The sequence below is a fragment of the Austrofundulus limnaeus genome, unplaced genomic scaffold (genome assembly GCF_001266775.1).
Source record: "Austrofundulus limnaeus strain Quisiro unplaced genomic scaffold, Austrofundulus_limnaeus-1.0 Scaffold104, whole genome shotgun sequence".
NCBI lineage: Eukaryota > Metazoa > Chordata > Actinopteri > Cyprinodontiformes > Rivulidae > Austrofundulus > Austrofundulus limnaeus.
In genome coordinates, this window is record NW_013952506.1 from 1,231,495 (window position 1) to 1,245,638 (window position 14,144).

Here is a 14,144-nt window from a genome sequence, read left to right on the forward strand (position 1 = left end):
CAGTTCAGGTTTTTTACTTACCATATAGGTGTTTTAAGCATTGGTTTCTGTAAGTCTGTGGTGCTCGGAAGAACCTGTTGTTGTTTATTCACTGTTTTCAAATAATCCTCAGCAGATTTCTGTTTGCAAGTACAGAATGTAAAATGTCTGTTTTTAATAGTTTGTTGAATTTTTGATTAATATAAAAAGCTTGTAATCAGTATGAGTTTTTCTCACCTTGTTTGTAGTGTGGGCCATACAAATTGAATTGTCCAGGGTTTGAACATCCAGTGTTGTGGCCCAATCACTGCATTTGAGTTGTGCCAAATCTTTATGAACCTGTCATATAAAGTGTAAAGACTTAAACATGCAGCTGGAAAACAACTGTTAAGAAAGTTAGATGATTTTTAATAAGTATTTTGTCAAGGGAGTTTACAGGATGTTACGGTTTCAAGGGTGTGGTATTCTAATCAGTATTATTACTACTGTAGCTTGAATTTTWAAAAAAATGATGCTCAGACATTACCTGAATTAAAAACTTCCCCAATTTATCTTCGTTCTCACGTTTGTCAGACATTTTACACCCGTGGTCTGATAATTTAATCATACAACATTTCTGATGACAACATGTCCCAGGGAACCTGTATGAAAACTACTGAACACAAGGCGACGAGATATTTATCCTTTGTGCATAATTTTACCCGGAGTTTGACTGTCAGGTGTGAACCCGTCACGCAACAGACAAAATTTCCAAATTTCTAAACAGTTACCGGACATAATTTTATTTATTTTATTACTTTAATTAGTTTTGCACCAAAGGCCTACAAAATATATGCTTTACAAAGGGTATGTTTTCAGTGTGTTTTTTCCTTTAAGACAAAAGAATGGGATAAATTGCCACAAATGTTCCCTGGAATTTTGTCTTATAAATTTTATGTAATTATTTTTACATTATAACAATAATAAAAACGTTACATATACAATATTTGATTGAATGGAGTTTCTGAAACGTGGCAGATGTGTTAATTTTTCCAACACAACGTTGTAACGGAAGTGACGCTTCAGCGGAAGTCCGTCAGAGTTCAAAGGTCAAATAAATATCCTTAGAGAGCAGCTCGATCGTTAGCCTTCCTAGCAGCTGAAAAGGCCTCTAATTTTAAGAGAAATGTCTGCTACAGAGGAAAACACAGATATGATTATTCCATGTGTGCTTGTCACTAGCTGTGACAGCAAATTTAAAGAAGAAGAATTGATAAAACGTAAGTTATTTAAGCCAATCTGCAGCTAGGCTAAACAGCTAACCTAGCACAGCAGCAGGAAGAAGTGCCTTCTTGTGTGCCAATTTCTCGATGTGGTCACAACAGTGTTTTACTTCGTTTATTGAGTGGGATCGACGCAAAAAGAAAAACTGAGCAGTACTTTGTGTGTTTTATTTTGTTTAGAAATCCTCGGTTCAGAGTCTTTGCCTCAGCCAACCAAGCGAGACGAAGCGGTAGCCTGGTATTCTTGGACCATCAATAACAAGTATTATACAGCAGATGTGCGACTGTGTGCTGTACCAAACACTTACTCAATGTCATCTGAGATCGCCCAGTCCATGCAGGCTTTCATTGCTTACTTTGACAGTAAAGTGGTGTGTAATTTAAGAGCATAGTGTGCTTTCTAATGGTTTAATTTGTGTTTTGACTTTCCTATTGTGTAACTGCTGTTTACAGAAAGATGGACTAGAAAAGCTAAAGCTTTGGATTCCTGTGGTGGAAGACATCGCTCCAGAGGTGCTCATTCTTGTGTGTGACAGAACCGATGAAAATGGTTAGTAATGCGTGTCTGTTTATGTGTAGAAAATGATTGTGATGCATTGTGCGTAACACTGCAAATCTTTGTTTATTGTCTAGGTGTCACAAAGCATGAAGCACAGCAGTGGTGTTTAGCTCATGCATTTGAGCTTGTGGAGCTCAATCCGCTGGAACTGCCAGATGAGGATGGTGAGTTCAGCAAAAATGACCATCGATAATAACCTTTACATTCTTTGCGATTTTATTTATTTGTGATGTTTTTGCCTTCTTTAGATGACTTTCCAGAATCCACAGGAGTAAAGAGAATTGTCCAGGCTCTAAATGCTAATGTATGGTCCAGTGTGGAGATGAAGGAAGGTAAGTTTAAGTTGACTTTAACTTATTCGCATATAAGTGGGGACATTGGACCATTTATATTTCTGCTCTACAGGACACAATCAGGGTTTTGGTCTAATGAGCAGTTTGGTGGCTTCCAGGCATAACTCACGCCGCTGCCAGGATCCAACAGTGAGTGGAAAGTTTTTTTTTATTGTAACATTTTTATATGCATGCCTTTATGTAATGTACTTTATTTAGTTGCATGTATACTTTTKCTTTGAATAAATTTTTTGATACAAATTTGTTTTAAATTAAATCATCAGTTTCAAATAGGAAAGTTTTTGTGAAGATTAACCTAAGCTCCTTGACAGTCCTCCAGTTTGCCAGCAGAGGGCGCACTTCCTAACGTTACAGCCAACCAGACAGAGAATCACACAAAAGCAGACAGACAGGAGGAATCAGTAGTGGGCAAGTAACTATCTTTTTTTTTCAGCTGCGTTAGCTGATGTCATTTTCCCCAGATATAATTCCTGCTGCTACTATAATTAATTTGTACATAAACTGAATATTGTGTCGACTCCTGCAGATGCAATGACTGATTTAGACATACAGGAACTTGCCAATCTCACAGCTGGAGATGCAGATGTGGATAACTTTGAACGCCTCTTTACCAAATTAAAGGAGATGAAAGGTGATTAACTTTAAATGAGATTAATTTTATTCTGTTTATTGTCGTTATTTATATTTTTATTATTTTTTTTATCGTCTGCTGATTTTCATCCTGCAGATAAAGCTTCGTCATTACCTCACGAGCAGAGAAAAGTTCACGCTGAGAAGGTTAGCAATTTCCTTAATTGCCGCTTCAACATTTTTACTTAAGTTTTAGTGTAAATTAGTGACACTAAATTTGATTTCCAGGTGGCAAAAGCATTTTGGATGGCCATTGGTGGCGATGAAGATGAAATAGATGGATTATCTTCAGGGGAGGAAAGTTAAAGTCTGTTACCTGCGGTTCATTACTTCTGATTTCCTTCGCTCACACAAGAGTCAGCTCCCATGGACGACCTGCTCATGCTTGGAAAGTGGAGATGCTTACAGATACTGTAGGCATAGTTGTATTTAGAAAATCCTGATTCCTATAATAAAGAAATTGTTTTTAAAATGATGGATATTTTGTTCAGAGAAGCCATGAGTGTCTCAGATCTTAAGTCTTCCTCTCTGGGTCTCATTCTAGACCGTGATCCTCAAAATGTGATCGTGATGCAGGTGGAAAACGGTTTTGATTTCTGTGTTTGTAGGTCCAGTCTACAGATGTATTTGTTACATGTGCCTTATTCTGAGTTCTAAAAAGACAATTCACATTCAAATGAATCCACATAAAATCTTGTTTATTTTTTGTTTTTAGTGAGTACTGTGTATTTATTGTGAACACGATCCTTGAACATTTATGCTCAAATTTCAATTAAATGATGTAATAGAAATCAGAATAAAATGAGTAAGATATTGTGCCATAATGGTTATGTTCTTACACTACATTTGTGGGGAAGTAATTTTTAAAATGTCATTTTAAAAGAAACTACACAAACTAAACTGTAAACTGAGCAGAGGGTGACCTTTACAGCTCATTTAGGTGAGAAAGGATTTTAAACAAAAGAAAATACTTTTCTGTTGCATTTTATTAAAATTTTACATTTAAAAACAATTGCCATTAAAAGAAAAAAAAACAAGACTTGGAACAGAAAACWAACTGATACAGATTTCATTACATAATGTACTGTAGTGCACTGTTTTAGAAAAGCTCCACGTTGCAGTTTACATGGTGACTAAATGCAGATGAAGCAGTGACCAAGAACAAAGAGCATCCATTTGTTGTAACAACGTTCATGTTTTACAGAATTTAGGGACAAGCAAATTACCTCAACAACTAGAGCCACTTTAAACAGGAAGTGCATCACGGAGCATAGCGTGCAACATGTCAACTCTTAGTAGAAGGACCTTTGTCTTTATATACTTTAGAGATAAACAGCCTTTATTAAAACCATTTTAAGTCATATCAGGTCAAAATTCAGTCAGACCCCTCAGAGGAACAACACTGTGTCTAATGCTTCTGTTAGGACATAATAGCTGAAAATAATCCTGTTTCACTTTGTAGAACAAGGTGTAGAGAACTCATTTACAAGATTTAAGTCATTAAAGCAAACTTAATGAAAGTCAGGCCTACGCCAGACGTCAGTAAATTTATTTTTCTGAGCAAGATATTTTTATCGTATCGAGGCAATGATAAAAAAATATATTTCCGTGCAGAACAATATGCAAAAATAACTTATAAAATGTCTTTTTCATTAAAGAAAATAGTCTTATGTGTTCTCTTTCTTCCCTAAAATGGTGCTTTTTTTTCCTTTTGATGTTGATAATTTAGTGACCAAGGACTTGACGCTTTAATTTACGCAAGAAAAAGAATRTAGAGAAAGTACTTTGTACTTAATAAATATACTCAACCATTACAGATTTATTCTCCACGTATTACTGATAAATAAGCTCTAACATTTAATGAGTACAAGAACTGGTTCAAGAACCACAAATAGGACCACGATGGAAGTATTTCTTTTAGGTTTGGTTAATTCATAGAATTAAAAAAAATGTAGAAGACAAGCAACCTACAGCTACTTTATAGCAAACACGAGGGGAAAACATTTAAATCATTATGGAATAAAGCTACAGGCTAACATGTTCACATGAACAATGAGGAAAATTAGCTTCATCTTCTGAATCTGGCTCTGAATGGTTCCTAACGTAACGACCAAAGGTGGGAGAGAGCTTGTTTGAATGGCTGAAATTCGTATCATCCCTGACAAAAGTTTGACTTTTTCTTATGTGGTTTGCGCTCAGTGTGTTTGTGGCTGCTGTTCCTAGGACACACTGGAGCAGTGGATGCTGGGAGAGCCCATTTGTGTGAGAACCTTGTCCAGCCACTGCAAAGGACCGTTCAGATGGAGCTCTATCCAGCAGGGGGTGCTGGTCACCGTCTGGCGTCTGCAGGACACACAGATACAAAGTTATTTCTAATAAATTCAGTTATATTACATCATGGTATTATGAAATGTAAAGTTTGTGTTAATCATGCTGTAATTATTGTCACTGACGTTACCAGTAAAAACAACCCTACAGGTTATTTCTGGAGTCATTCAAGACTTYACTAGACATGTTCTCCTCCTAAGTGTTTGGTAATAGAAACACAACACGCACAACTCACAGTCCAGCGGGAAATCCCCCTTTTCACCCTCCCTCTCCATTTCCCAACACCACTGCATGCCTTCTGCATTCTTCCTCCTTTACTGCAAACTCACTGATACGCCCTCCTCCATGAGCTTCTTTTATTTAGCATAATCAGAATCAATCTTTTAACAGTTTATATTATATTTCCATTCAGCCGTAAATGTTACTAGTTATAAATAGTTCAAAATGTTTTAAAAAAATCTACCAAACATCTCACACGTTAGTTGTGGAAATTAATTCTTTTCAACAAATACTATGTACTGGAAACAGTCGATGTAAATGTCAAGCAGATTCATGGGCATAATTTGCAGCGGGGTTAGCGGGGCTATGACCCCCCACAATAATTTGATCCAGTCAATATTAGGGGTGTAAGAAAATATCGATACACTGAAATATCGCGATATTTCATTTCCCGATACTGTATCGATATTCTAAAGCCCTGTATCGATTTTTAATTAAGGTTTAAAATGTCAACTTTCCTGCCAACCGTTCATTTTTTTGTTGTAGTTCAGCCTCTGACCACTAGTTGGCAGCAGTGAGCCAGCCATTTGGCTCTTCTACCTCTTGAGCGCCAGAGAGTAAGGGTAGCATTAGCATTGTAAGTGAACATTAGCTTTTCTTTTTTTTCAGTAAGAGGTTTTTATTTAATAGAATTTTTGGACAAAAAAAATCGCAATATATCGCCTTGCTTACAGTATCGCAATATATCGGGGTATATCGTATCGTGACCCCTCTGTTATGATATGTATCGTATCGCCAAATTCTTGCCAATACACAGCCCTAGTCAATATAACCCCCCCTCCCAATAAAATTACACAATTTGCTCTAACAATTAAAATTRCCTGGTTTAGTACACAGCTGCACAGCACCAGGTAAATACATACTCTTGGAAAACTGAGCAAGTAGGTATGTCGTAATACATCCTAAAAATGTAAAGTATTTGTTCCTGTTGGAAAAAAATGGGGGCAAAAATTAAGCTTTTTCTTGATTGTTGAACTGAAGTGGAACAGAAATGTTCAGAGTAGATACAAAGAAAACTGGAGAGTTAAGTAAATCACAGGAAAAGTGTTACATTATATTTTAACCCCCAAAATACCCTGAACCGTTTTACATAAGTAAACGATTCAATAAATAAATAAATAGGCAGACAGCGTAACACCCCCACCCCCTCAATGGTAGACCTAAAGTTACGCGCTTAAGCAGATTCAATACGTTCAGCTGAAGGTGATCCAAAATATTTACCTGTACTCTGCTCCCCAACCCTTCACAAAACTCATGCGAATGGTGCACATCCTGGTGAGCTGGTAAACAGCCTCAAAGCCCTGGTTAACCGACTGAGCGAGGAGGGATGCAAACTCCTGGTTGTTGAAAATCTTTAGGTTGCAGCCTGACAAAATGTTACCAAACAAAGGACAAGAACAGTCAGCGTGTACGGTGCATTTAAAACTCATCAGATTAGTTCCTGGTATTTAGATGAATCAATCTCAGGCTGACCTGGAGGTATTTTGCAGACGGTGGCAGGATGCCACCTGTAGYGCTGGTTACAGTTTGGACTTTGAACAAAGATGGCGCTGTCACTAAGACACTCTGCAAACACTTCTCCCCCAATGTAGTATAACCTCACACCTCGTCCTGGAAAGAGGACAGAAAACATTACAGCTAGGTGCACAGATTTCTGCTCCTACTGAGCGCAGTACTATCAGAGGGCTTGCTGTACCTATGTGTCTGCGTGTGAGCTCCACTGCGGAGTTGCGGTTGACGTTGGACAGCAAGCCCAGACAAAAGCGTTCCGAGTTGGAGGGATCAGTGAACCCATCTACTGTGAGGGAGGGCTGGGAGGCATGGAAGGTCTCTCCAACACGCTGGTTCAGTTCATAGTAGGAGATGGAGCACCAGAAGGCAGATTCGCAGTACGTCACTGGTTGTAAGTCTAGATTGGTGGAAAAATGAAGAGATTATAGAAMCAAGCTCAAGTTTAGTCAATCTGCACAGTCTGTGTAGTGATAAAACACCTCCTTAACAGATATTTTTATAGTTTTCTATCTGATCAACACTGAAGCAGACGCCACCAGTGAAAATGCTCTGGTGATGTCTCACGCACTGTTTACTAGGATGTTGCACTTTTGTACTATACACCTATTTTTAGATTCTCTAACCTTACACTCTGGACTGTCATAAATGACACCAACGTGAAAATGAAAAGCATTCAGCTAACCACGATGGCAAGTCACAGTGTTCACAAAAAAATAAAAGTGAAAAATAGAAAGCAACTGAAAATGTTTTAATTTAACAAAACACTTAATGAAACATATTGCTGATTCATCTCAACAGGTGTAGTTTCTGAATCATCAGGTAGAGTCAAGTGGAGCTGGGATCTGTATCCTTCAGTCAGCTGAACAAAAAGGATGCCTATTTCAATCAATTTAAATTCGTAACGTGGTTGATTCCTCAGTTTTATGCAAGAATTTTAAAAAAACAGCGACATTTGAATAATAAAATGAATATTTGCCTTTCTRTTTAGATTTAGTAGTATTTTAATTTAAACACTGACTTTTTTTTAACCTCACCCAGGAGTCTTTGCAACTTGTGAACGAACCATAATATTTTGGATTGCACTGCTTTTTTTTTTTTCTTTCAGAAGAGACAGAAAAAGAAAGGTCTAGCACAGGCATATGTATTGTGAGGATCCAAAAACTGTTAAAAGTGACATGATTTGAGTAAACTGCAGCAAAGCTTAGTAGCAATCATAGGTGTTTTTTAATTACCTGTACATCAAAAAATAACAGGACAACAGGTAACTTCACAATGTTAATTTCATGAAAAGTTAAAACCTTCAATTAAAAACAAATTAGTGTCATTACAAACCAATGACTGATATTTGTAATGTGCCTCATTATTGTCTCATGTTACCTAACAAGAAGAGTATACTGGGTTGACCAAGAAAGGCTGATCTTTTAGCTTACCAAGGTTTCCGTTTGTGGGGGACACAGGATTGGGCGACAGGCTGGGTGAACCTGGAAAACAAAAGCTTGGTTCATGATAGGGCTACTTAGCAAAGTGTGAGTTTTAGTGATGTCTTCAGTCGTTAGACTCACTTGTGTCCATGTTGTGACTGAGTTGATGATCACTGGTCTCACCATCCTCACTCAGATATCCCGGTGTGGGAGTTTCTGTAACATAAAAATACTGACAAAGATTATGCTCAGTCTCTTTATGATCAAACTGGCTGTTAAAACAGGTCTTTTTCTGCCTGTGGAAACAACAAAAGCAAAGAAAGCATCAATGACCTAGAGTGGTGTTTTTTTCTTACAGCCAAGCTCCTTGAACCTTTAGTTTACTTGCACCTATAGTTTTTTTTTAAATCGAATGTACTTATTGTTTTTAATGTGAGGTACAACATGTCTCACCAGCATTGTAGTTGCCATGAGGCTCAATGCCAGAGGGGAAATTGGTATTTTCAGGGATAGAAGATCTGTAGTCATCCAGCGGTGGAAACTCAGCAGGAATATCTGTGTGGCGTGGCACGAGGACAGGAGGTAAAACTGGAAAGACACATAAAAGTCACTTTATATCAGTTCACAGTTTGCTAAAAGAATCCAATAAACCATCTGACAAAGCAATCGATTCACTCACCTGGAGTCTCCACCCTCTGGTAATGGTAGGGGTTGACACACACTTCATCCTTCTTGGTGTGGAAGGCAAATTCACAGTGGTCAACGGCCCTCAGCTCATGATGGGACTGCAGGTCTGGCCAGCGCCACAGGCGACAGTAAATCACATGAGGAAGACCTTTTTTGTGAGAGACCTGCAGACGTCCATCCAAAGACCTGAGAAACAGCACCAACACGTCACGTCAGTCCAGTTAGATGTATACTTTATTTCCCCACACTGAGGTCATTCAAAGAGCTCTCTACAACAGATAATCATCAAAACGTACGCATCATAAGAAACTCATCAGTGATCCCTCATCTAAATCTGATTCTAATTATATGAAACTTCTGTTGGAGTAAAACAAGTGGTTTTATTTTCTGAGAGAATGAACTGTTCTTTATTTATATCAATACAAAATTTAGAATTTATTTATGTTGTTTTTTTTATTTTATTTGTTTTAAAGAAGATGGCATGTTACAGGTATGCTAAAATATGCTAAAATAATAACCTCTTGGACTGTTTTCACTTTCTGGTTAAAAAAATAAACATTTAATTTAAAACTGTAAGTTTTATTTTCTTTAGATTATAAGCATTGATGGTATCAACAATGAACTTTGACTTTGTCATGAACTCACAATAAATGACATAATAAAATGATACCAAAATGTAGGACAGCTGAAGTACAAAAGTCACTGCACACTGTTCCAGAGACAGATAAAACAGCTGTTATTCTCTAAAATGGCCTAAAAACAAACTGAGATTGAACCATAATCCAAACAGTGGTCCACACCCTCCTTAAAGCCTAGAGCACATTCCAAAGAACTGAGAATATGCTTTTAATCTAGGTTAATACCCATGTTCTGACTATATAACATAATGGTGGACTTACATCTTTGTTTGTAAGTGGGGATTAACTGATTGATTTTGTTTTTTCTTTAAAAAAATGGGAGAACATCAGTCGGGTGTTTGCTTCTGTACTAATCAGACCAACAAAGAGATGCACACATTAGAGAAAAACTGTAAGTCTTTTTGTTAAAGGATCAAAAACTTAAAAAATCATTAATAAGTAACCAAAATAAGCAACTCGAGTGATCAACTCACAATGTTCGTTAATAAAAATGCTTCCAATGCCTGCACAATATTACAGTACACCATGTGAGATCATCTTAAATGTTTATGTTTTACGGGGAATCCCACCTTCATCCAACTTTCCCAGAGAGCAACCCTCCAGTCTAAACATCCTCTGTGAGTCAGGGTTAAGCTTGGCCAAATCTCTCCTCCTGTGTTTTATCACACATGTGGACTGTTCACATGTTTATATAGCCAGTGTGCTGCAGAAACCTTACTGGAAGATGCCTAAAGACTGGACAACTGCTTAGATGTTATTAAAAACTGCACAAAGTTGTGCTTGTGACGAGAAGAACCCAATTTTATAAATACAAAACAAGCTAGTAATATTTCAGTTTGGAAAAATAGTAATGGGCTATTTCATGTTTAAATAATAACGTGGCAAAAAGCTTGTTAATTTCAACCAATAAGCTCCATTATGGTGGCTAATGCCAATAATAACTACCAATGTATACAACCAGTTCAGTTAAAAAAAATCAACTGTGCCCCTTTAAATGTTTTACACTTTTTATTAATATTATAATGTATATTAAAACTGATGCAATAACACTATATTTAACTGTTAGCTAGTATTAGCTCAATGTAGCTGGCTAGCTACTTGGCTACAATAGTTGTGTGTATTTGGCTAACCTTAGCTAGCATTAGCAATAGCTCGATGCCAACCAGTTTAGCCTTACCTGGGTATGGTTAAGCATTTGGTGCTGACATTCTGTGTTGTGATGGCTTTTTCCAACTCGTCTAACTGTCCCGTCCTCTTCAGCTTCTTCACCAGACTTTTGACAGCCTTTTCGCACCATTTCTCCTCCAGTCCGTTCTGCTCTCCTTTCTTCCAGCCGAGAAGCCTCTTAACAATCGGAGGAGTGAACGGCAAAATAGACATATTGGATTTGAACTGGTTGCACTGAGTGCTCTGCATTATAGTTCAAAGTTGCACAAAAAAAGTACAACAGTTCGTTGTTTCTGTAATGAGGTATGACTTCCACGAGTTAGCGGACTGAACTCCCGGAGACAGGCGGTTTTGCTGCCTGGGACCCGGCGGCGGCGGCAGCAGCAGCGGGCGGCTTGCGTCGCAGGTTCACCCCCGATCAGATTAGCTGTGTGTGGATGTGGAGCAGCAGCCGAGCAGAGACGGGCTGTCCGTCTGTCAGACTGCCCTCCTCCAACACCCCACCACCAGTCAGCTCTGCCTTCTGCCTCTACCTGAACTCCTCCATCAGCACTTTGCACCACCACTGCAAGCKTGCAGGTTGTTTTCTGGATTTAAAAAAAAAAACACTTCTCAGTTTAGCACATTTTCACATTTGTTTATTTCTTAGACAAAAGCAATCGACTAATCTTTTTTTGCAACCACTCTTAGTGAAAACTATAAAACAATGCGTTTTTAACATTGAATATTTGAGAATTCCTTAAGTAATGTGTTTCTTGCAAGAACTTTACTAAAACCATTTCATATGACAGGATTACGGCTGTTTAGGTCAAGTCTTTTAAATCACGTTATGTGAGATCTCGCGAGATGTGACAGCGCTCAGAGAATGTGAGGAGGATGACTCTCAGCCACTAACGTCCCAGAGTTGCTGTCACAACTCTGAAAAGTGATTTAACTCTAGAAAGTATTGCATCCATCAATTCCTTTGATCCTCCCATAAAAAATATTTAATTTCACACACAGTGTATAACTTCCACCTTACATAAATAGCCATCAGGTCCATCACTGCGTCACCGCAATAGTGAACACCTCCACAGCTTATAGCTGAAATGTGCTGATACACATGTGAAAATATGCATCTTCTAAAAAAAAGTCATACTGTCCAGGATTTTAATCACAAATTTGATCAAATATTAAATTTGAATTTATGTGTCAGGACAAACATACATATAAATGATGCTTTTAGACATCCTGTTTTGTCCAACAGTTTGTCATAACATGGCGAAGGTTATTGCTAATAAAATAATACACTTGTGGGATTTCTGTTCACTACAACTTTACACATTTATGATTTATATGTTATGTGTTGATAAGCTGCTTCACACTATAGGGAAAAAGTGAACAGATATAATGAATTGATTTATTCCAGAGCTGCACTTCTTACTGTGTGGGAGAAGAGCTGGACAGCTGGTGAAGAAAGCTTTTGTGTGAAAGGAATGGAGGGTTTAAGCAACGCGTTTCAGACATGGGGGGGCAGATGGGCTACAGAGAGCCGGAGAAGGTCTCGGGAACAGATTGTTGAATGAATGAGGACAAAAGGCACRGCGGCTGGCTGAATAAGTGTTGGCTGCAGACAATCTAATGGATAACAATAGCACTGTGGAGAATCACTCCTGGACTAGTGTGGGAAACAAGCATGATGTGTCCGAGAGGCCAAATCTGCTGAGTGACAGTCAAATATTCTTCTGCCTCATAACATTAAAACACTTCTTAGTTTGTGTAAAATCAAACATGGCTCAACTTCGTCTACCAGATGCAATTACAGCTCTGCTGAATGGATGATACCTTTCCATATATTATATAAGTTCAAAAATTATAAGTAGGTCACATTTACTCTTCACCAACCTATAATTACTGAACAGCTGATTGCAGAGCTGGATTTGCACATAGGTGTTTTTGTACCACAGCCCCTTGGGTGGGGTTCAGTCCCCCACTATAATCTCTGCCCTCCACCCCCCTTTTTAATCTCTTTTTTGCTACAAACTGTTATCTGCTGCTTGCAGCCATCAATCTCTCTCCAGACTGTGGCACCTCTGAAATCTGGGGCAGCAGTGACTTTGCTCTCCCTCTTTTCTGACTCAAACCAAGACGCTGCWAAATCCTCCTCCTATAGCCTCAAAACTAACACAACCTACCTATAGATTTTTGGTTATCAATAAAATCAAAACACCAAGAAAACAGTTATGTCTGCAGAAACAAGAAACCACTGAAAGGGACTTTTTTAGAACAATCTAAAAACCAAAACATAAATAAAAAAGAGAGAAATTACTTTTTACAAAAAAATACTGTGTGAATACTGTGTAAAGAAAAAGCTGAAAAATGAGGCATTGAAGCTCAAAAAAGCAAAACATGAGCTAAAAGGCTAATAGCAAAATGAAGGCTATATCTAGTAGCTAAAAGTTGCATCAGTAACAAATTGCTAAAAAAATATATCAAAAGCTAAAAGTTAAACTAAATGTAGCAAAATGCAATCTTAAAGCTGAAAGTAACAAAAGGCTAACTAAAACCTTAAAGTAGAAAAACAACAGCTGAAATCTATAGCATAGGAAATTAAATGAAAGTTAAAAGTGATTGACATCTCTTTAGAAGACAAAATAAAATAGAAAGAAATTTGCTGAAGCAGATTTTAAAAGGGAACAGTGTTTTTTGCAGGAGCYGGATATTTTAATAGATGACTGATTAAAATATTACAAAGTACACGGTGGTTTCATTGCAAAATGTGTACAGAAAACAAAACAAACAGGAAAAAAAGCCCAGAAAAAACCATGGTGTAAATGCTGAATCAGCATTCAACATTACAAATAAATATATTTAAAAATCATTTTTTAAAAGAACCATTATACGCACTTTATTATAATATGTTTATTCATTACAAAATACTATTTTATGTTTATAGAAATTAAATTGAATTTTTTTTTAAAAAAAGGCTTTATTTATCTTATCAGTTTGTGCCTTTGCTTTAATCCAGAGTATATCATTATGTACCTTACTGCCACCTAGTGGCCTTATTATTTTCCTACAACAAATATTGGCAACAAATTCTGTAAATGTTCATTACAGTGCACAAGTTTTACTGCAAAAATATCACTTTATGTATATGTTTTTTTAAATAAATAAATATTGGTTCTCTGATGTAATAAACTTTTTTATCGCATGCATGTCTTAAAATGACTAAAGCAATCATATGAATGGATATTTGGTTTAGTTTGAATTTAATGTTCTGTTGTTTTGCATCACTGTCACTCAAGATAATCAACATACACCTTAAACTTTGCTGATATATATATATA

General features: G+C 37.2%; 3 protein-coding genes across 4 annotated transcripts in view; 1 reads left to right on the top strand and 2 right to left on the bottom strand.

The window, feature by feature from the left end:
- Positions 1 to 625, bottom strand: part of iqch (IQ motif containing H) — a gene marked incomplete in the record, with an annotated part of 21,035 nt that extends 20,410 nt beyond the window's left edge. Inside the window, 3 exon segments of the mRNA XM_014013563.1 lie at positions 22 to 119; positions 217 to 318; positions 506 to 625. Of these exon segments, the coding sequence (XP_013869017.1) occupies positions 22 to 24 (3 nt within the window).
- A 446-nt stretch (positions 626 to 1,071) lies between these two features.
- Positions 1,072 to 3,495, top strand: aagab (alpha and gamma adaptin binding protein). Of its 2 annotated transcripts, none has more exons than XM_014013670.1 (10): positions 1,072 to 1,238; positions 1,422 to 1,612; positions 1,695 to 1,791; positions 1,875 to 1,964; positions 2,049 to 2,132; positions 2,206 to 2,282; positions 2,465 to 2,561; positions 2,680 to 2,784; positions 2,866 to 2,930; positions 3,012 to 3,495. In XM_014013670.1, exons 1-10 carry the CDS (start codon positions 1,145 to 1,147, stop codon positions 3,087 to 3,089), a joined length of 978 nt encoding a protein of 325 aa, XP_013869124.1. In that variant the 5' UTR covers positions 1,072 to 1,144; the 3' UTR covers positions 3,090 to 3,495. The 2 variants fall into 2 exon arrangements, with proteins under 2 accessions (XP_013869124.1, XP_013869125.1); XM_014013671.1 differs by having other exon boundaries at positions 2,881 to 2,930.
- A 256-nt stretch (positions 3,496 to 3,751) lies between these two features.
- smad3b (SMAD family member 3b) overlaps positions 3,752 to 14,144 on the bottom strand; it is a 15,305-nt gene continuing 4,912 nt past the window's right edge. Inside the window, exons 2-10 of the mRNA XM_014013669.1 lie at positions 10,826 to 11,402; positions 9,003 to 9,196; positions 8,777 to 8,911; positions 8,465 to 8,539; positions 8,333 to 8,383; positions 7,087 to 7,299; positions 6,864 to 7,001; positions 6,612 to 6,756; positions 3,752 to 5,126 (exon numbers count right to left, since the gene is read on the bottom strand). Coding sequence (XP_013869123.1) covers positions 5,003 to 5,126; positions 6,612 to 6,756; positions 6,864 to 7,001; positions 7,087 to 7,299; positions 8,333 to 8,383; positions 8,465 to 8,539; positions 8,777 to 8,911; positions 9,003 to 9,196; positions 10,826 to 11,064 — 1,314 coding nt within the window. The 5' untranslated portion in view covers positions 11,065 to 11,402 and the 3' untranslated portion in view covers positions 3,752 to 5,002. The remainder of the gene's footprint in view (positions 5,127 to 6,611; positions 6,757 to 6,863; positions 7,002 to 7,086; positions 7,300 to 8,332; positions 8,384 to 8,464; positions 8,540 to 8,776; positions 8,912 to 9,002; positions 9,197 to 10,825; positions 11,403 to 14,144) is intronic.